General features: G+C 47.8%; 1 protein-coding gene and 1 long non-coding RNA gene across 12 annotated transcripts in view; one reads left to right on the top strand and one right to left on the bottom strand.

Annotated features, from left to right (window-relative positions):
• The window catches only part of LOC115168606 (protein FAM110A), a 24027-nt gene extending 2182 nt beyond the window's left edge, over positions 1-21845 (bottom strand). For 7 of the 11 annotated variants that reach the window (XM_029724052.1, XM_029724050.1, XM_029724051.1 and 4 more), the window contains exons 1-3: positions 8370-8529; positions 1980-2328; positions 1-1803 (exon numbers count right to left, since the gene is read on the bottom strand). The exon at positions 1-1803 is cut by the window's left edge. In XM_029724052.1, the coding sequence (XP_029579912.1) occupies positions 396-1796 (1401 nt within the window). In that variant the 5' untranslated portion in view covers positions 1797-1803; positions 1980-2328; positions 8370-8529 and the 3' untranslated portion in view covers positions 1-395. Of the gene's footprint in view, positions 1804-1979; positions 2329-4239; positions 4425-8369; positions 8531-21686 lie in introns of those variants that run through there. The other 4 variants (XM_029724042.1, XM_029724044.1, XM_029724043.1 and 1 more) reach the window with 4 other exon arrangements.
• LOC115168629 (uncharacterized) overlaps positions 18491-22500 on the top strand; it is an 18820-nt gene continuing 14810 nt past the window's right edge. Inside the window, exon 1 of the long non-coding RNA XR_003870715.1 lies at positions 18491-18543. This is a non-coding gene — a long non-coding RNA (uncharacterized LOC115168629). The remainder of the gene's footprint in view (positions 18544-22500) is intronic.

Below are 22500 nucleotides of genomic sequence, written 5' to 3'. Positions count from 1 at the left end.
ATCATTCCAGAGCCTCCCCCTCCTGTCTCTAGGTTTGGGTATCATTCCAGAGCCTCCCCCTCCTGTCTCTAGGCCTGCGTATCATTCCAGAGCCTCCCCCTCCTGTCTCTAGGCCTGCGTATCATTCCAGAGCCTCCCCCTCCTGTCTCTAGGCCTGGGTATCATTCCAGAGCCTCCCCCTCCTGTCTCTAGGTTTGGGTATCATTCCAGAGCCTCCCCCTCCTGTCTCTAGGCCTGCGTATCATTCCAGAGCCTCCCCTCCTGTCTCTAGGCCTGCGTATCATTCCAGAGCCTCCCCCTCCTGTCTCTAGGCCTGGGTATCATTCCAGAGCCTCCCCCTCCTGTCTCTAGGCCTGGGTATCATTCCAGAGCCTCCCCCCTCCTGTCTCTTTCCTCTAAACGTTGGACACAGCGTCACGCGCCTGCCGGATCCCGTACAGCCACTTGATGACGCGAGCGTTCCTCTCGATGATTGAGATTCCGTAGGGGACACGCTCACCGGGTTGGGCAGAACCCTCCTCGCACTCCACCTCCCCTTGTTCCCGCGCCTGCTCACACTCAGAGCTGAGGGTGCTGGCGCTGCGCAGCTTGGACACAGACACAATGTCTGAGCTGGCCCTGGCAAAGCGCTCCACTCCCCCCATGCCCTCTACCTCCTCTGGGTGCAGCCCACAGTAGTTGAAGAAGCGCTCCAGGTCGGCTGTGGCTCGTGAGTACCGGTCGCTCAGGTCAGACTTGGAGCGGTGTAGGGAGGGGTGTTTCCGGGCCGAGCCGGGCCGAGACCCCCTGGAGCTGGCTGAGGACAGGCGGGTGAAAGCAGGGGAGGCTGGGGGCATCATGCCCGCCCGGATCAGCATGGGGCTGGGAGGCAGGTAGGTTGGTGGAGAGGGCAAAGCCTGGGTGGGGGTGAGGGGCTTGGCCTGCTGTGAGGGTGGTGGTGGTGATGGGGCCTGGAGCTGAGCCACCTGGGGCTGGGAAGTCTGTCTGGGCTTGATCTGAGGCTGAAACTGGGTCCTCTGGGGCTTCCTCGGCTCAGCCTGGGGCCTCACATCGACCCTGCGCACCGTCACCGAGTTAGGAGAGCTGTAGGGCGCTGGCACCCCCACCCTGATGCCCCGTGCTGGGACAGGGGGCGGCCGGTGGCTGGGCTCGGCAGGGCAGGTCTGGCTGTTGTTGTTGTTGTTGAGGGGAGAGGAGGTGGAAGAGGAGGAGGTGGTGGAGGAGGAGGTGTTGCAGTTATTAACAGGTTTAAGGTTGCTCAGGACTCGATTGCTCCTCTCCTGGTCAGCTGAGAGTCCATTCCCCGTGCTGTTCCCCCCAGATGAAGGAGAGGAGGTGGAGGGCGAGGAGGGGACGGAAGACGGGGAGCAGAGAAGGGGTCCATCACACACGTTGTTGATGAGGTTGTTGAGGATCTCCAGGTTAAGAGGTGGTCCCCTCCGCCACCCTACCCCTCCTGTCCCTCCTCCGTTCTCTGAGTCGGCAGGCCGCCGGGGCACCTTGCGGGCCGGGGGGGCGTTGATCCGACACTGCAGCATCATGCCCGGGGACAGCAGAGGCTTGCGCATGATGGGTGGTTTGACAGGCTCCTGCCTGGTGAGCACCACCTGCTGGCTCTTCACATACTTGGCCTTGTCCGCCTCCAGACGCTCCACCGCGCTCAGCTTACGGGCTCCAGGCTCCGCGGGCCGCCGGAAGTAGTCAGGTCCCTTGTTGAGGATACGGAAAGGCATGGCTGAGGTGAAGGGGACCCCTGCCAGACGCCCGTCTGAGGGCCAGAGAGTCTCTACAGGCATTCTGGAGCTGTGAAGGAGGAACAGAGCGTTAGGAAAAGAGGGTGAGACGGGGGTTAATGTTCAACGTCCTTTTTGTGCTCTCAAATGTCCTAAAGCAGAAAAAAATAGGAATTTTCTATTCCCCCTTTTATCCCCCGGTCTCCTCTTCTCCCTCCCACCCAAGGCCACCTTTAACTATCTTACTGGTTTATCTGCTGCTGTTCTTCCTCCTTTCTTCACGTCGTCCCCCTGGTCTATTATCTATCCTCTTCGCAGTCTTCCTCACTGAAAGGCTACTTGTGGGACAGAGTCACCATGGCTCGCACACCACATCAGTCCGGCTCAGTGACCCAATGGGGGCATATCCTGGTGTGGCAGCTGCTGGTTGGTCCCTTTAACTAAATCACACAGCAGAAACCTGTCAGACTGTCTGAGCAACTCAATTTCCTGATCCTGCTCCGTCTGTCCGGTCCTCCCACTATCCTCAAACAGCTGATCAACTGGCAGCGCCACAGATTCCCAGGGTTCCTGGAGCGATGCTCCAGCAGGGCTCCTGGAGAGGAGAGACAGAGCGAGGAAGACTGTGTCAGACCGATAGGACTCCCTGTAATGTTACTGCTCCACATTAACACAAGCACACAGGAGCACACTAAAGGAAAGGAGAGCAGACAGCCCAGCTTTAATATGCCATCTGACTCCTCCCCTAAACACGCTCACAGCCTCTGGCTGACAGGGTCCCACAGCAGCCAATCACAGGCCAGACTGGGAATCTCAGCAGGGCAGGGAGGAGGGGCGGAGGGTGGGAGCTGCACTGCTATTGGCTGTAGTCAAAGGATTCTGACCAATTGCACCCCTCCCCCACTGACAACAAAACACAGACTGAATTTTCATTCAAATTAAATTACTTGAAAGGGAGAAGAAAAATGTTTAAAAAGGAGAGAGAGAAAGTGGGTGAAACAGCTGCAATATTTTACATTCAGTAGCATCAAACACAGCAGGATCTTCTGAAAACATTTCAACTTCCTCCATTACTCCACTTGTCCTGCTCTTTGTTCAACACCACAAGACAGACAGTGAGAGAAAGTCTTTGTGATGAAATATGGGCAGGTCAAAACTGTCAAGGAATCTGATATAAAGATGTTTGATATCCTCTCCACAACACCAAACCTGCTCCTCTAAATCCCAGTACAACAAACACTCTTCCTGGTAACCATGAGCCTTTTTTAATACTCCTAATGCATGACTGGAGAAACAAGAGAATTGCTCCATTGCTGTTCTGGTCTCACAGCAGATTACAGCTCTCATCCACCACTTAGTTCTCCTCTTTTCTTGATCCCCAGTTTCAAAGGAATTGAAAAGCAATTCCGTTTTTTTTTTTTTTTGTCTTCACACATCTTTTTTTCATTACAGTTACACCATCAAACTCCCAGATTACATCACACTAAGTTATTCCGGGTTCATCTCTTTCCCCTCATCATCGTCATTATCATCATCAGCATGACCATATTCATCCGTCAATTTTGAATGAATCTTTTTAAAGCCCTGCTGTCTCCCAAAGCCTCCCAGAGCCCAGTAGCATCAGAGAGAGAGAAGGGCTGGCAGGCACCAGGCAGCTCAGATTACTGTAACTCACCTCACACTGCTCCTGTCCTCCTCTGTATGTGACAAACTAAAGAAGAAATCTCCACCCAAATAGACATTAGAGTCTCAGTAGTAAATGCCTTCGCTAATCTAGCTACATCCTGTAATAAAAGAATCACGTGAAATATCACATGACCCTGATTCTACCAGTCAGGAGAAGGGATGGATATACACATTTTGGAGTTGAATGGCTACTGTACGCAGACAGTCAGCAAATAATCAGTAAGAAAAGTTCAGCAACGGTGTTGAAGCACGAGAGAGGACAGAAGAGGACAAGTTATGTTGAAGCATGGAGAGAGGACAGAAGAGGACACGTTATGTTGAAGCATGGAGAGAGGACAGAAGAGGACACGTTATGTTGAAGCATGGAGAGAGGACAGAAGAGGACACGTTATGTTGAAGCATGGAGAGAGGACAGAAGAGGACACGTTATGTTGAAGCATGGAGAGAGGACAGAAGAGGACACGTTATGTTGAAGCATGGAGAGAGGACAGAAGAGGACACGTTATGTTGAAGCATGGAGAGAGGACAGAAGAGGACACGTTATGTTGAAGCATGGAGAGAGGACAGAAGAGGACAAGTTATGTTGAAGCATGGAGAGAGGACAGAAGAGGACAAGTTATGTTGAAGCATGGAGAGAGGACAGAAGAGGACAAGTTATGTTGAAGCATGGAGAGAGGACAGAAGAGGACAAGTTATGGCGAAATGTAGATGTCAGTCCCCACACAAAAAGGACATGACTATATCATAAATCATAAAATAATCATGATATTGGCACATAAAACAAGGTTGAATTGTCTCGTGTAGCTCAGTCTCTCCTCACACACTGCTGTCCCGAAGAGGTAGGTCTTTTAATAGCTGGCCCAGTTGCTCAGGCAGAGTGTTGACTGGGTGAAGTGGCAGGCTGGCAGGCAGGCAGGCTCTCTAGTGTCTGGGCTTTACCTGACCCAGTCATCATTCACATCCAGAGCTACTGTGGAGCTCTCCAAACACAGCCATGCTGCAGCCCTACAGGCCAGAGACAGACACACAAGGACAGGACACTGTCAAACACTCCAACACTGCAGCGCCTGGTCAAAGGCAAGACAAATCTCACACAGACAGACAGAGATCTTTCCAGAACCCAGTCAACCCAGATTCTTGTTCAGACGAGAGACTTAGTAAGCCCCCCCCCCACCAAATCTCCTTTTCTCACTCCTGACCTAATCAACTGCCCAGTTAACTGGTACACTCATGCTATTGTGTGATTAGCATTCTTGTATGGTTAGCATACTGGGTGTAATCACACCAACAAATGAGTGTCATTGTTCAGGTGGTAATGAGGATAAACCTCTGCTGTTCCTGGTGATAAAACAGAGGGTTAATCTTTCCTCCCTAGACGGTGCCGCTGCCTCCTGCCCATTCAAACCCATCCTAACTGATGGTATTATCCTCAAATCCACTCGCTTTGTTATCTGTGGCCCCAGCCAGCGATACGGCCATGAATACCAAATACTGTGCACTAAGAAGGGAGGTGTCGAAACACAACCCACCAACACAGACCAACAACTACCCACCCTAGGTTATCATCTCCTCCTGAAGCAATGGCTAGTGGCATTCAGAGGTAGATCGGTACACACATGGTCGTCTTAACCCCCCATACCAATGGCCCGCCAGAGTTTCATGTTAATACATCTCTAGTGTTATTGTGTTTCTATCAGGACAGTAAAGCCCTGGGGTGAACAGGATTAACAACCTCTGCATCAGTCAAAACTGTTGCTTTGTGTGAAGGTGTTAAGGTTCAGAGTTGTTATGTAAATGCAGGCTGAAAAGTGGTATGGGAGGGTACAGGAGAGGAGGGACTGGTGGAGCTAAACCCTGGTGGAGCTAAACCCCTGGTGGAGCTAAACCCCTGGTGGAGCTAAACCCCTGATGGAGCTAAACCCCTGGTGGAGCTAAACCCCTGATGGAGCTAAACCCCTGGTGGAGCTAAACCCCTGGTGGAGCTAAACCCTGGTGGAGCTAAAACCTGGTGGAGCTAAACCCTGGTGGAGCTAAACCCTGGTGGAGCTAAATCCTGGTGGAGCTAAACCCTGGTGGAGCTAAACCCTGGTGGAGCTAAACCCCTGGTGGAGCTAAAGCCCTGGTGGAGCTAAACCCCTGGTGGAGCTAAACCCCTGGTGGAGCTAAACCCTGGTGGAGCTAAACCCCTGGTGGAGCTAAATCCCTGGTGGAGCTAAATCCCTGGTGGAGCTAAACCCCTGATGGAGCTAAATCCCTGGTGGAGCTAAACCCCTGATGGAGCTAAACCCTGGTGGAGCTAAACCCTGGTGGAGCTAAACCCCTGATGGAGCTAAACCCCTGATGGAGCTAAACCCTGGTGGAGCTAAACCCCTGATGGAGCTAAACCCCTGATGGAGCTAAATCCCTGGTGGAGCTAAATCCCTGGTGGAGCTAAATCCCTGGTGGAGCTAAACCCCTGGTGGAGCTAAACCCCTGGTGGAGCTAAACCCTGGTGGAGCTAAACCCTGGTGGAGCTAAACCCTGATGGAGCTAAACCCCTGATGGAGCTAAACCCCTGATGGAGCTAAACCCTGGTGGAGCTAAATCCCTGGTGGAGCTAAATCCCTGGTGGAGCTAAATCCCTGGTGGAGCTAAACCCCTGGTGGAGCAAAACCCTGGTGGAGCTAAACCCCTGGTGGAGCTAAACCCCTGGTGGAGCTAAACCCCTGGTGGAGCTAAACCCTGGTGGAGCTAAACCCCTGATGGAGCTAAACCCTGGTGGAGCTAAACCCCTGGTGGAGCTAAACCCCTGGTGGAGCTAAACCCTGGTGGAGCTAAACCCCTGATGGAGCTAAACCCTGGTGGAGCTAAATCCCTGGTGGAGCTAAATCCCTGGTGGAGCTAAATCCCTGGTGGAGCTAAACCCCTGGTGGAGCTAAACCCCTGATGGAGCTAAACCCCTAGTGGAGCTAATCCCTGGTGGAGCTAAACCCCTGGTGGAGCTAAATCCCTGGTGGAGCTAAATCCCTGGTGGAGCTAAATCTCTGATGGAGCTAAACCCCTGGTGGAGCTAAACATAAAGACACTGAGATCTGCCATTTGTCCACATTAGCCCACTAGAACAAAAACATTAAAAGAGAATAGTTCAAAAACTCTCATCAGTCATGATATTGACACAGGCTTTGTGACGTAACCTTTGCCCTCAACTCTGCTTCACCTGCAAACGCCTGACGATTAGACAGTGTTCAACATATTCCTAAATTACCCTAACACATCTATAGTGCTCCAGCTCAATCTATCATCATACTGTTCACAACCAATCATGTTCCTCTGAAATCCCTAACCCTAGGGCTCAGTCCCCAGGACTGCTAATCTTAGGTAACACAGTATAGACAACTCCACAGCTATTTACTGTGGTAGCTCAGCCTAAGAGGAGAGAGAAAGGGAGCACAGAGCAATGAATGCATTACAAAGATATGCAGGCACGGACACAATCACAAACATATCCATAGTCAGCCAGCCAGTCAGCCAGTCAGCCAGTCAGCCAGCCAGTCAGTCAGTCAGCCAGCCAGCCAGCCAGCCAGTCAGCCAGCCAGCCAGCCAGCCAGTTAGCCAGCCAGCCAGCCAGCCAGCCAGCCAGCCACCCAGTAATCACAGAGATGTGATTCTGGAGGAGAGAGTGGCCAGGCTGAGTCACCAGCTGGTGCCTCCTATTGGCTTTGCCAGAGAACCCCACTTTCCCCCAGACACACACATCTATCATCATCCAATGATTAACCCCTGGAATCCCAGGTTGTTTTGCCATAGGCAGGCAGAAAGCCTCTCAAAGTCCAAAATGCCCAGGAGAGAGTGGGGCAGTTTGTTTGTTTTAACTGACGGCCTGAGGATATTACAACCTCTATAGTGCATTAGGAAATATTCAGACCCCTTGACTTTTTCCACATGTTGTTACGTTACAGCCTTATTCTACAATGGATTACATTATTATTTTTACACATCAATCTACACACAATATCCCATAATGACAAAGCAAAAACAGGTTTTTATAAAAACTTTACAGAGCTTGAGAGGATCTGCAGAAAAGAATGGGAGAAACTCCACAAATACAGGTGTGCCAAGCTTGTAGAGTCATACCCAAGAAGACTCGATGCTGTAATCGCTGCCAAAGGTGCTTCAACAAAGTACTGAGTAAAAAGTCTGAATTCTTATGTAAAATAAATTAATAAAATAGGCTTGTGCAAAAATGTCTGAACCTGTTTTTGCTTCATCATTATGAGTTAAGGCTGTAACGTAGCAACATGTGTAAAAAGTCAAGGGGTCTGAATACTTTCCAAATGCACTGTATACACGAGTCTATACACAGGCTGGCAGCAGAGACCACCAGCCAACCTGTGGATCTAACTTAAAGCTACATTATGCCAGTTCAGTATTACAACTGTCCTAGCTACATCATTATCAACCGCATGATTAGCTTTCAACATGCTCATTCTGAAATGCATGGTTGGTAAGTGTTTACACTTCAATTCTTCCACTGCCATACATACTTTCACCCGACTAAGACGAGAGAGGATTGTCTTCGAGCAGAGTTGCCAAAAGTTATAATCAAGGCCGGTATTTTTAGGAACATTCCAGCAACAATGAGGCCACAGGAGCCAGAGACGAGAAGACACAGAGAGAATGGATGGTCTCTGTGTCCTCATGGATAGAAGGCTGCACAGGCTTTGTTTTTTTTAACCACATATGTTCAGCCAACTTACAACAAATGTTTCTAGGTTAGTTTCAAATGGAATGTTCTTCTGGTTAATATAAATGTCAGGTTCATCTCTGGAGTACAAAAAGTTATTTCCCTTGAGTCAAAGTTTGGTTACCTCAACTAACAGAGCACCAACACCTCCTACCATAAAAACACAGACACAAACCTCGTCTAAACTCTGTTTGATCTGCTCGTTCAGACAGTCCTAGTTTACTTACTTGTGAGTGTTCACGAACGGAATCTTCAGTGGACTCTCAAAGACCTGGAACAGAACACTCCCTGAGACACTGAAGATTCCTCTCGTCTAAGTGAAAAGCTGGCTATGAGAATGTAGATCATGAGTCTGTGTCTTGTGAGCATGTGCTGAGTGCTGTCTGAAGACAAACCTTTAAAGGCTGGCTCACTCCTCCTCCTGCTCTCACTCCGCCCTGTGCCATGAATCAGGAAGAGCCACTCTGGATGCAGGACGTAGGGACTATTGCTCTCAGCCACATGACATCCCGTACACTTTCTGACACTCTCTTCCCCACTTCCTTTTTAAAAGGTTGGAGACATTTTCCTTGACCTGTGACCGATGGTGCCACTGTGCCAGGGTAGGATTTCAGTACTGTCAGTCAACTGTCATATAGTGCAGGCATTCCTTTTAACCAGCATAAAATCACCTTCTTTGTCCCTAACAAACCCCATGAACAAACAATGAACTCTTACCTATTATATGGACATACACTTTCATTCCTGCTGAAACACACCTCTGGTCTGCTGGACAGGAAGTGACATAACATTATAGAAAAGGATGGGTAAAGGAAAGAAAATCATGTGCAAATGGATGAGAATATCCTGCGGAGCCAGCCTGACAGGCCTGCGTTCCAGCCTGACAGGCCTGCGTTCCAGCCTGGTAGGCCTGCGTTCCAGCCTGGTAGGCCTGCGTTCCAGCCTGATAGGCCTGCGTTCCAGCCTGACAGGCCTGCGTTCCAGCCTGACAGGCCTGCGTTCCAGCCTGATAGGCCTGCTGAGCCAGCTTGACAGGCCTGCGTTCCAGCCTGACAGGCCTGCGTTCCAGCCTGATAGGCCTGCGTTCCAGCCTGACAGGCCTGCGTTCCAGCCTGACAGGCCTGCGTTCCAGCCTGACAGGCCTGCGTTCCAGCCTGACAGGCCTGCTGAGCCAGCCTGACAGGCCTGCGTTCCAGCCTGGCAGGCCTGCGTTGCAGCCTGGCAGGCCTGCGTTGCAGCCTGGCAGACCTGCGTTCCAGCCTGGTAGGCCTGCGTTCCAGCCTGACAGGCCTGCGTTCCACCCTGGTAGGCCTGAGTTCCAGCCTGGTAGGCCTGCGGTCCAGCCTGATAGGCCTGCGGTCCAGCCTGATAGGCCTGCGGTCCAGCCTGATAGGCCTGCGGTCCAGCCTGATAGGCCTGCGGTCCAGCCTGGTAGGCCTGCGTTACAGCCTGGTAGGCCTGCGTTCCAGCCTGACAGGCCTGCGTTCCAGCCTGACAGGCCTGCGTTCCAGCCTGACAGGCCTGCGTTCCAGCCTGACAGGCCTGCGTTCCAGCCTGACAGGCCTGCGTTCCAGCCTGACAGGCCTGCGTTCCAGCCTGACAGGCCTGCGTTCCAGCCTGATAGGCCTGCGTTACAGCCTGATAGGCCTGCGTTCCAGCCTGACAGGCCTGCGTTACAGAGGCAGACCTACTGGGAATACCTGGAAAGGACTGTGCTATGTGACATAGCCCTGCGTGAATCTATGCCCAAGTACATTCAAACCAGCGGCTTTATGGCTTCCTGTGAGACAGAGCTTTACTGTACCTCTCTTTTACAGTTCAAAACACACACATCTTGCTTATTTATGGGAGACTATATGTAGGGTGGAGTGTTAAGGACAGGGTTCTGTGGGTAGAATGTTATTTTCCTGACACAGCACAGTGAAACTAACACCGTCTTTCCACTTAAACACTGGCTAGCTGTCTGCACTCTGCAGTGAAAGGTCAAGAACACCAACACTACAAAACATATAATAGTCCCATATGTCATTGTGATTTAAAGACATCCAGTCAGTTGATGTCAAAACAAACCGTTAGTCTAGTTAGGACAGTATCCCACCACATAACATCCTCCACTGTCTCAGATCACAGAGAACAGCAGGACCAGTCAGATCACAGAGAACAGCAGGACCAGTCAGATCACAGAGAGCAGCAGGACCAGTCAGATCACAGAGAACAGCAGGACCAGTCAGATCACAGAGAACAGCAGGACCAGTCAGATCACAGAGAACAGCAGGACCAGTCAGATCACAGAGAGCAGCAGGACCAGTCAGATCACAGAGAACAGCAGGACCAGTCAGATCACAGAGAACAGCAGGACCAGTCAGATCACAGAGAACAGCAGGACCAGTCAGATCACAGAGAGCAGCAGGACCAGTCAGATCACAGAGAACAGCAGGACCAGTCAGATCACAGAGAACAGCAGGACCAGTCAGATCACAGAGAACAGCAGGACCAGTCAGATCACAGAGAACAGCAGGACCAGTCAGATCAGAGAGAACAGCAGGACCAGTCAGATCAGAGAGAACAGCAGGACCAGTCAGATCAGAGAGAACAGCAGGACCAGTCAGATCACAGAGAACAGCAGGACCAGTCAGATCACAGAGAACAGCAGGACCAGTCAGATCACAGAGAACAGCAGGACCAGTCAGATCACAGAGAACAGCAGGACCAGTCAGATCACAGAGAACAGCAGGACCAGTCAGATCACAGAGAACAGCAGGACCAGTCAGATCACAGAGAACAGCAGGACCAGTCAGATCACAGAGAACAGCAGGACCAGTCAGATCACAGAGAACAGCAGGACCAGTCAGATCACAGAGAACAGCAGGACCAGTCAGATCACAGAGAACAGCAGGACCAGTCAGATCCCAGAGAACAGCAGGACCAGTCAGATCCCAGAGAACAGCAGGACCAGTCAGATCACAGAGAGCAGCAGGACCAGTCAGATCACAGAGAGCAGCAGGACCAGTCAGATCACAGAGAACAGCAGGACCAGTCAGATCACAGAGAACAGCAGGACCAGTCAGATCACAGAGAACAGCAGGACCAGTCAGATCACAGAGAGCAGCAGGACCAGTCAGATCACAGAGAACAGCAGGACCAGTCAGATCACAGAGAACAGCAGGACCAGTCAGATCACAGAGAACAGCAGGACCAGTCAGATCACAGAGAACAGCAGGACCAGTCAGATCACAGAGAGCAGCAGGACCAGTCAGATCACAGAGAACAGCAGGACTCCAGTTTAGCTGAGCTTGTACCCTAACAACATAACACCTGCTCCTGTTTCACCTGCGTTAGCCAGCTGCTAGGTAGGTGTCAGAGAGGATTAAACAGAGTGTATGACTGGTATTCTCCAGCAGGGGCTGAATAGAATGACCGACGACATGGACCATCCATCTACAGCGCCAGCCGTCTTGGACAAATCTGCAATAACAAAATGTCTGCTTTATGAACAGATAGCCAGAGTTACACTATCAGATTTCCCATTTCGATCCATGTTTTGAATTCAATTTTTTTAGCTGAGGTTGAAAGGGCTTAACGAATAATCCTCTCAGATCCGAGCGACAATTCCCAGGGCAACTCGAACCCATAACGCTTCAAAGCCTATAGCCTAAATATTTGTTATTTAACTTTTCAAATGTACTAACTTTTATGTGTGGCATAAACACAACCAGTCACAAAGTTTGAATCTGCTCAGGCTGCTTTAAAAAAGTATCCTGTAGGCTACCTGGGCACGTATATCCAAGATATCATTCCAGCATCCAAACGGCGCAGATTGTGGTGCTGAATACGCAAACCATGATGTTGAAGCTCCCAAAGTCAGAAGGCTTTGCTTATTGGTTGTAGTGCAACCAATTTGATGCTATATTTATAATACACATTATGCTATTATAAATATAGCATCAAAATGTTGAAAATCTGATTACCACCTAACTGATCATTGTCTACAGCCGGCTTGTGTTGTAGTCTAATGAAACAGGCAGGGAGAATGAGCTCGTCCGTGGTGGTCATCGAACCCTGGCATCGACCTTCTGGCCCGTAGCCCTGCCTGGCATCGACCTTCTGGCCCGTATCCCTGCCTGGCATCAACCTTCTGGCCCGTAGCACTGCCTGGCATCAACCTTCTGGCCCGTAGCCCTTCCTGGCATCGACCTTCTGCTCCGTAGCCCTGCCTGGCATCGACCTTCTGGCCCGTAGCCCTGCCTGGCATCGACCTTCTGGCCCGTAGCCCTGCCTGGCATCAACCTTCTGGCCCGTAGCCCTGCCTGGCATCGACCAACTGGCCCGTAGCCCTGCCTGGCATCGACCTTCTGGCCCGTAGCCCTGCCTGGCATTGACCTTCTGGCCCGTAGTCCTGCCTGGCATCGACCTTCTGGCCCGTAGTCCTGCCTGGCATCGACCTTCTGGCCCGTAGCCCTGCCTGGCATCGACCTTCTGGCCCGTAGCCCTGCCTGGCATCAACCTTCTGGCCCGTATCCCTGCCTGGCATCGACCTTCTCGCCCGTAGCCCTGCCTGGAATCGACCTTCTGGCCCGTAGCCCTGCCTGGCATCGACCTTCTGGCCCGTAGCCCTGCCTGGCATCGACCTTCTGGCCCGTAGCCCTGCCTGGCATCGACCTTCTGGCCCGTAGCCCTGCCTGGCATCGACCTTCTGGCCCGTAGCCCTGCCTGGCATCGACTGTGCCACAAAAGCATCCTGAAGAGGTAAAGTTGATATTCACATTGATAAACACAGGGTTCCTACAGATACTGTTATTTGTAGTTGTAAATATTATGTTGAGTTAATGCACGCACCACAGATCTGACTCTGGAAAATGTTCTCACATTACTGCTCATAATACACATCAGAATTCCCAAGCAAGACCTCTCTCACCATGTCTCTAACTGGCCCTACCTCTCTCACCATGTCTCTAACAGACCCTACCTCTCTCACCATGTCTCTAACTGGCCCTACCTCTCTCACCATGTCTCTAACTGGCCCTACCTCTCTCACCATGTCTCTAACTGGCCCTACCTCTCTAACTGACCCTACCTCTCTCACCATGTCTCTAACTGACCCTACCTCTCTCACCATGTCTCTAACTGACCCTACCTCTCTCACCATGTCTCTAACTGACCCTACCTCTCTCACCATGTCTCTAACTGGCCCTACCTCTCTCACCATGTCTCTAACTGACCCTACCTCTCTCACCATGTCTCTAACTGACCCTACCTCTCTCACCATGTCTCTAACTGGCCCTACCTCTCTCACCATGTCTCTAACTGACCCTACCTCTCTCACCATGTCTCTAACTGACCCTACTTCTCTCACCATGTCTCTAACTGGCCCTACCTCTCTCACCATGTCTCTAACTGACCCTACCTCTCTAACTGACCCTACCTCTCTCACCATGTCTCTAACTGACCCTACCTCTCTCACCATGTCTCTAACTGGCCCTACCTCTCTCACCATGTCTCTAATTGGCCCTACCTCTCTCACCATGTCTCTAACTGACCCTACCTCTCTCACCATGTCTCTAACTGACCCTACCTCTCTCACCATGTCTCTAACTGACCCTACCTCTCTCACCATGTCTCTAACTGACCCTACCTCTCTCACCATGTCTCTAACTGACCCTACCTCTCTCACCATGTCTCTAACTGACCCTACTTCTCTCACCATGTCTCTAACTGACCCTACCTCTCTCACCATGTCTCTAACTGGCCCTACCTCTCTCACCATGTCTCTAACTGGCCCTACCTCTCTAACTGACCCTACCTCTCTCACCATGTCTCTAACTGACCCTACCTCTCTCACCATGTCTCTAACTGGCCCTACCTCTCTCACCATGTCTCTAACTGGCCCTACCTCTCTCACCATGTCTCTAACTGACCCTACCTCTCTAACTGGCCCTACCTCTCTAACTGGCCCTACCTCTCTCACCATGTCTCTAACTGGCCCTACCTCTCTCACCATGTCTCTAACTGGCCCTACCTCTCTCACCATGTCTCTAACTGGCCCTACCTCTCTCACCATGTCTCTAACTGGCCCTACCTCTCTCACCATGTCTCTAACTGACCCTACCTCTCTCACCATGTCTCTAACTGACCCTACCTCTCTCACCATGTCTCTAACTGACCCTACCTCTCTCACCATGTCTCTAACTGACCCTACCTCTCTCACCATGTCTCTAACTGACCCTACCTCTCTCACCATGTCTCTAACTGACCCTACTTCTCTCACCATGTCTCTAACTGGCCCTACCTCTCTCACCATGTCTCTAACTGACCCTACCTCTCTAACTGACCCTACCTCTCTCACCATGTCTCTAACTGACCCTACCTCTCTCACCATGTCTCTAACTGGCCCTACCTCTCTCACCATGTCTCTAACTGGCCCTACCTCTCTCACCATGTCTCTAACTGGCCCTACCTCTCTCACCATGTTTCTAACTGGCCCTACCTCTCTAACTGACCCTACCTCTCTCACCATGTCTCTAACTGACCCTACCTCTCTCACCATGTCTCTAACTGACCCTATCTCTCTCACCATGTCTCTAACTGACCCTACCTCTCTCACCATGTCTCTAACTGGCCCTACCTCTCTCACCATGTCTCTAACTGACCCTACCTCTCTCACCATGTCTCTAACTGACCCTACCTCTCTCACCATGTCTCTAACTGGCCCTACCTCTCTCACCATGTCTCTAACTGACCCTACCTCTCTCACCATGTCTCTAACTGACCCTACTTCTCTCACCATGTCTCTAACTGGCCCTACCTCTCTCACCATGTCTCTAACTGGCCCTACCTCTCTCACCATGTCTCTAACTGACCCTACCTCTCTAACTGACCCTACCTCTCTCACCATTTCTCTAACTGACCCTACCTCTCTCACCATGTCTCTAACTGACCCTACCTCTCTCACCATGTCTCTAACTGGCCCTACCTCTCTCACCATGTCTCTAATTGGCCCTACCTCTCTCACCATGTCTCTAACTGACCCTACCTCTCTCACCATGTCTCTAACTGACCCTACCTCTCTCACCATGTCTCTTAACTGGCCCTATCTCTCTCACCATGTCTCTAACTGACCCTACCTCTCTCACCATGTCTCTAACTGACCCTACCTCTCTCACCATGTCTCTAACTGACCCTACCTCTCTCACCATGTCTCTAACTGACCCTACCTCTCTCACCATGTCTCTAACTGACCCTACCTCTCTCACCATGTCTCTAACTGGCCCTACCTCTCTCACCATGTCTCTAACTGGCCCTACCTCTCTCACCATGTCTCTAACTGACCCTACCTCTCTCACCATGTCTCTAACTGACCCTACCTCTCTCACCATGTCTCTAACTGGCCCTACCTCTCTCACCATGTCTCTAATTGGCCCTACCTCTCTCACCATGTCTCTAACTGACCCTACCTCTCTCACCATGTCTCTAACTGACCCTACCTCTCTCACCATGTCTCTAACTGACCCTACCTCTCTCACCATGTCTCTAACTGACCCTACCTCTCTCACCATGTCTCTAACTGGCCCTACCTCTCTCACCATGTCTCTAACTGACCCTACCTCTCTCACCATGTCTCTAACTGGCCCTCTCTCTAACTGCTGTCACACACACACACAAGTACTGAACTAAATGGCCACAGTCTCTATCCAGCTAACTATGGAGAAATGAAAAAGACCTGAAACATAACAGCACTATAATGATGCAATAAAAAGTACCTTGTTATCTACTCACATTTGCATTCACTGTAAATTTGCCTATGATAAACTACAGTTAAATGTTCAAATGTCTTTCAGTTGGCTTATCAGGGTCAACGAACTGCAACAGACCCACAAGGTGAACAGTCACAGGTGTTGTAACAGCAGCACACTGCCAGTTGATTACAGTATGACCATTCTTTTGAGAGATAAACCTCTACAAAGACTCTGGCACAAATACAGCCAAAACAACAAGTGAAGAGATACTTTGCACAATAGCACGAGTTCATAAGACGTGAATGGTTGCCATGGAGAGTTGACTCCCTGCTTACCTCTTAAGGTTTACTATCCTAACGGTCCCACTTTGAACCCAGGAGATACAGCGTGAACCAATAACACAGAGCAGCTCACACAGCTCACTGTTTAAAACCACACAGCTCCCTGTTTAAAACCACACAGCTCACTGTTTAAAACCACACAGCTCACTGTTTAAAACCACACAGCTCACTGTTTAAACCCACACAGCTCACTGTTTAAACCCACACAGCTCACTGTTTAAACCACACAGCTCACTGTTTAAACCCACACAGCTCACTGTTTAAACCACACAGCTCACTGTTTAAACCACACAGCTCACTATTTAAACCACACAGCTCAGTTGGTCAACGGTCCCTTTGGTAATGAAAGAAGGGAAGGTTGCAGCCTCCATCTGGACTGGAGGATTGTCTTTGGAAGGTGAAGAGCAGAGCAGACACGAGAGATCCTACACACATTCCTCACAGTCCTGGTGCTGAACAGTATTTCAAAACACCAGAGAATCAGACAAGAGAAGTCTGTCTGTCCCTTAGTGTTGGTGAATGATTGTGATCTTGGTCAAAGTTGGCACGGCCTCTAGCATCTTGTTCTAGCACATAATATCACGAGTCGCAAGTTAAAACACTGAAAAGGGAGGCAAAGGGGAAAACGTGCACCTAGAAACGCAAGACCTGAAAAATGATCAAGACAAGGGGAAATGGAAATGTACCTGTGACTTGTTTTCCACACAAAATCATCTTCAATGCATAACTGAAAACAGAATTGATTTTTTTTATTATTGTTCAGTAGATAGCAAAAGTCAGGACAAAAATACCCTCAGTTATCTTGTGCGGTCTTCAGAGTCAAAGCTTTAGCTATCCATTTGGCACGTCATCATCACTACCATACTCCTAACTTCTGTTTGGCTTACCTCTGTTGCAAGAAAAGAGAGATGCAAAGACAACTTCAAACTGAGTGGGGTGGTATTAAGTGTATTATTTATTTGCATACATTTTTGTAAAAGGATGTCATTTAGAGAGTTATTTTCAAAATAGGGCACTGCCCCTTTAAGACAATTGTGTTCCAAAAGATATAGACCTGGGTACGGTAGGCTAGCCAAAACAAATGTTCAAGTGTATTTTTGTAGCTTTAATTTTGTAGACTATCAACAGTAGCTAGTATATTTTCTAGTATGTTCACTATTGACGGTTTACTTTTGTAAATCACTTTCTCTAAAATAAATAAACTCAGCGAATAGATTGAGGGGCAATTCTTTTTGCTCAGGGAGGACAGCTTGCATGTGCTGTGTGAACCAACAATTTATATAAACTCTGGATTGCTGATGCCTATGTATTGGCCATTGAGAGGCTTTGAAGCCATTGGTCGGCCATATTGGCACTCCCCAGGAAGAGGAGCCCTCCATAGGAATGAATGGAATTCTACGCTATTTCAATTAAATGTTTCAAGGACAGAAAAAAAAATATTAACTGTAAGGAAAATGTTTTTATATCTTTTTTCCATTTTACGTTTAGATAACATAATATAATTGTAAAGTAATGCATTAATTTAAGGTGTCTTTAATTTAATAAATGTGGCAAAAAACAAATGTAGACATTAATAAATACATTTCTATTGCTTTCTAAACATTCTAACATCCGTTATCCTACCTCATTTGCACACACTGTATATAGACTTTTTCTATTGTATTATTGACTATATGTTTGTTTATTCCATGTGTAACTGTGTTGTTGTTTGTGTTGCACTGCTTTGCTTTATCTTGGCCAGGTCGCAGTTGTAAATGAGAACTTGTTCTCAACTAGCCTACCTGGTTAAATAAAGGTGAAATAAAACATTTAAAAATTCTTTACAACGTGAGGGAGTGCCAAGATGGAGGCACGGTGGCTTCGACACAGCGCCCCTCTATCGATCATCTAGTGTATATATAAATCATTGGTGTGAAGTATCAACTTCTGTACTGCTCGCATGCTCGAGAAGTTGTGGCTCGTGGGAGCGTGGTGGTGCTTGAATGAACAGTCAATCATATTGCTCAAATACAAATAGTATGACTTTTCCACATGTAGTTGTCAATAGTTCTCAATGGTAGATTGCGATAGAGCAGGTAAATGTTGAACTGGAATGCAAAAATGCGCTGAGAAGTTACTAGTGACTGACGAGATCCACTGGCCCGACACGTTTTTACCCTGCCTCAGCTCAGTGCCAAGTGCCCTCACATGCAGAGAGTCAGTCTGACCCCATTCCAAAGTGTTCCTATTGGGAGGGTGAGGGGTCGTCAGACCCCATAGTAATCACAACAAATCATTTGGAAAGGGCAGCGTTGGAGTTTGTTTGGATGTTTTACGGGTGGCATGGGGTGAGTGTGTGCATATGCTCACTAACAATCTGTTATTTAAATCTGACAGTTTGGTTTAAATGAAGTTGCATAATGCTGTGGAGGTGGTGTGTGGACTGGTGGATTACTTGGCTGGCAACGTAAGCCGATCTCATCACATGGTAGATAACGCAGATAGTCAGCAGCAGATAGTCAGCAGCAGATAGTCAGCAGCAGATATAGTCAGCAGCAGATAGAGTCAGCAGCAGATAGAGTCAGCAGCAGATAGAGTCAGCAGCAGATAGAGTCAGCAGCAGATAGAGTCAGCAGCAGATAGAGTCAGCAGCAGATATTGTCAGCAGCAGATATTGTCAGCAGCAGATATAGTCAGCAGCAAATAGTCAGCAGCAGATAGTCAGCAGCAGATATAGTCAGCAGCAGATATAGTCAGCAGCAGATATAGTCAGCAGCAGATAGTCAGCAGCAGATAGTCAGCAGCAGATAGTCAGCAGCAGATAGTCAGCAGCAGATAGTCAGCAGCAGATAGTCAGCAGCAGCACTGACAACAACCAGAATTAGTCCGAGAACAGGGCAACCTGACACCGAGTCAGCCCCTGAGAGAACTCACTAACATCTTTACAAAACTACTACCCCACCAGCAATGTGGGAGTTTTCCTGTCCCGTCCCAAAAACAGACAAACCACCCAAAACTCTTTCTGATAGTCTACTACATCCCTTTCCTGCTATGTAAAAGTGGAGCAGAGCAGAGCGTTTTAGTAAATTACAATTTGATGTCATCTCTTTTTTAATCAAGTCTGAGCTCATAGGCCAGAAGGTCATCTGGTGCGGTTCCAAACAAGAAGTGTAATAACTGCACTAACCCAGATTGTTAATTACATTTTGATATTATGCAATCTGGTCTGGTAGACGATGTAACCCCAAAGACAACATGTCATTCTATCTGTGTAGCTATTCAAGGCACTGCTGAAACGTTGGTTAGGTTTACCCATTAAATAACGTTGGTTAGGTTGACCCATTAAATAACGTTGGTTAGGTTTACCCATTAAATAACGTTGGTTAGATTTACCCATTAAATAACGTTGGTTAGGTTTACCCATTAAATAACGTTGGTTAGGTTTACCCATTAAATAACGTTGGTTAGGTTGACCCATTAAATAACGTTGGTTAGGTTTACCCATTAAATAACGTTGGTTAGGTTTACCCATTAAATAACGCTGGTTAGGTTGACCCATTAAATAACGTTGGTTAGGTTGACCCATTAAATAACGTTGGTTAGGTTTACCCATTAAATAACGTTGGTTAGGTTGACCCATTAAATAACGTTGGTTAGGTTTACCCATTAAATAACGTTGGTTAGGTTTACCCATTAAATAACGTTGGTTAATAGTTTTACCCATTAAATAACGTTGGTTAGGTTTACCCATTAAATAACGTTGGTTAGGTTTACCCATTAAATAACGTTGGTTAGGTTTACCCATTAAATAGTCGGGACAGGAACATGTATAGTGTGTGACTTTATTTTTCTACAGTTTACACTCCGTTAGTCAGCACCTCTACTAAAAAGGGTCAGCTCATGCTTTTTACCAGACTAACTGTAACGTTACCCATAAAACTACTGACATCAATCTGTCTGGATTTGGGAGAGACAGACAGACAGACAGACCAGAGATATGTGTGAAGAGGGATACACCTGTTGATACAATTCACTACTAAATAAAGTACAACAATTGACCTCTCTTAAAACACAAGTGAGCGTGCAAATCCAACTTCCGAGAGAAAATGACTCAAACACCCAGTAGGGTTAAAGTGTGAGGGGAATGCTGGTGACTCAGTTTTAGTGCTCTGCCGATACTGAATTCTAAAGAACATCCATATCGATGCACTGCTAGAACTTGTCTGTGTGTACCATGGTGTAATACAGCTTTGATGTGGGGGGGGTACCTGTGTAAAGCTCGGAGTCTCTGTTGAAAAAGAGACCTTGGTCTCAACGGGACCTAAGTAAAGGTTAAGAAAACATACGTTGGTATCCAGTCTCATCACTATTGAGGAAGTAGTCAGCAGGTTTTTCAAGACCGCAAACAATGGTGAGAATTCCGGTGGGAATTATTAAGAACAAAAATGACAAGGAAGAGGTTTGTTGTTATTAGACAGACAACTGTTGAATGTCACTGTTTGATGATACACATGGAATGTGCCATGGTTACTTTTACAATGGATTTTAACATGTAAACATTACATATTTAATTTCTTCACCTGAGCGAGCAGCATCAGTAATGGCCAGTTCATTCAAAAGTAGAGCAGCATTCAGTATGCTGCACCACATAAATCCCTGTTCTTGATTTCTGGCTCAGACAAAAACACAAGTTCTGATGACAACATGGAGTTTACTCTGAGACAAGGTCCTGATTTCATTTCAAAGGAAGAGCAGCCAGTAACCTGGGCAATACAGGAAAGGACCACTGCTTCCTGGTCAATATCTCCCAACCCTGGCTTCTTTCTCCGAAGGGAACTTTAGCCCTTACACAGAAACCAGTGTGTAAATAAACCAACGGGGACAATGAGAAGTAAGCCGAGCCAAGTCCCCCCACACCCCATTCATTAGCTACCCACCTAATACCCTCCGTGGAGGTAACGCCCATAACGCCTCTCTACTGATTTCTGGGAATTAAACATAGGCCTCCAGACAGATGCCAGATTATTTTATTTTTTATTAAAAATCTAACTGTGATGACCTTTGGTTTTCTTGGACCCCCTGGCTCTGTCAATCTTTGAGAAAAGGATTTAGGATTAATATGACAACTGAAGGGTTGAAGTCACATAGAACACACCATAAAGTAAGGTTTGGAATTAGCCTACTTCTGTGATCCACCAGGCACACAGGTCACCTATCCAGTCCCACAAGTCAGTTGCCAGACACACCTGTTTCATCACAAAGGACAACAACATATAAAGACTTCTTTTACACGTTTCTCTTGAGTCAATTTGTTGGGGGAAAGTTGTACGATCACAAAAACATCTTAACGTTTTTGTTGCATGAAAAAAATAATATTGTTCAAGAACCCAACTTTCTAGATAAAGAGACCCATGCCTAGGCTATGCCATTCATTCTGGTTTAAGCGAGCTGAATTTGAATGCGTATAAATAAACGTAGATAATTTACTCACAATGGGCTTCTGAGTGGTTTATCAATTTGTTAGGATAATCTTTCCCGATTATTTAGCTAGTTAGTTACAGTAAAATACTGTATCTGTAAAAGGATTTCCAGATGAATATGATAACGGAATAGAAAGTCAATATCGGTGTGGTTGTAGATCGCGTGGTTTGATATGGGAATTCAACTTTGGCGTGGAAGATACCAACTCAAGATCATTCACTGGCAATATTTTAAAAAAGCACGCTGTAATTTGTCTTCAAGGATACAAAAAAATAATAATCGTACCAGTTTCATACATATCTGTGTTTTTAAGGATATATGCGATGGTATTTCTTTAGATTAGGACTACATATTGTAAATATTCCATCTCTTTCAAAGCATGGTATTTCATTCACCCCTCATAACGTCCCAATTTGGTATGCCCCCAATGCCGCTATTGGTCAGTTCCCAGTTCGGAAGATGCGTCTCTGGCTGCTAGGAGACCGCTCTGTACAATGAATCACATTTTTTTTTAATAATCAGATACATTTTCAGACGCCACAAAGAAATCCAGTCCACCATCTGTTACCCATTCATACACCATAAATAGATTAGGTTATTCAGTTGTTGTATGATGTGCCACGACACTCAAAAAGAGTGAAAGTGAAAAAGAAAGATACATTTTGTTTTATCAACACAAAGTTGCACAACTCAAATCATTTGCTAAAACAACATTTAGAACCTTGTTGTGGAATGATACAAAAATGTAAAAAATGTCATGATGTTGACATTTCATGCTTCTCACCTGACCAGGTAATGTCACAAGGACGCAGCCAACTGATATA

The sequence above is a fragment of the Salmo trutta genome, chromosome 30, assembly GCF_901001165.1.
Source record: "Salmo trutta chromosome 30, fSalTru1.1, whole genome shotgun sequence".
Lineage (NCBI taxonomy): Eukaryota > Metazoa > Chordata > Actinopteri > Salmoniformes > Salmonidae > Salmo > Salmo trutta.
The sequence above is the reverse complement of the archived record's forward strand: the minus strand, read 5'-3'. Positions and strand labels throughout refer to the sequence as shown.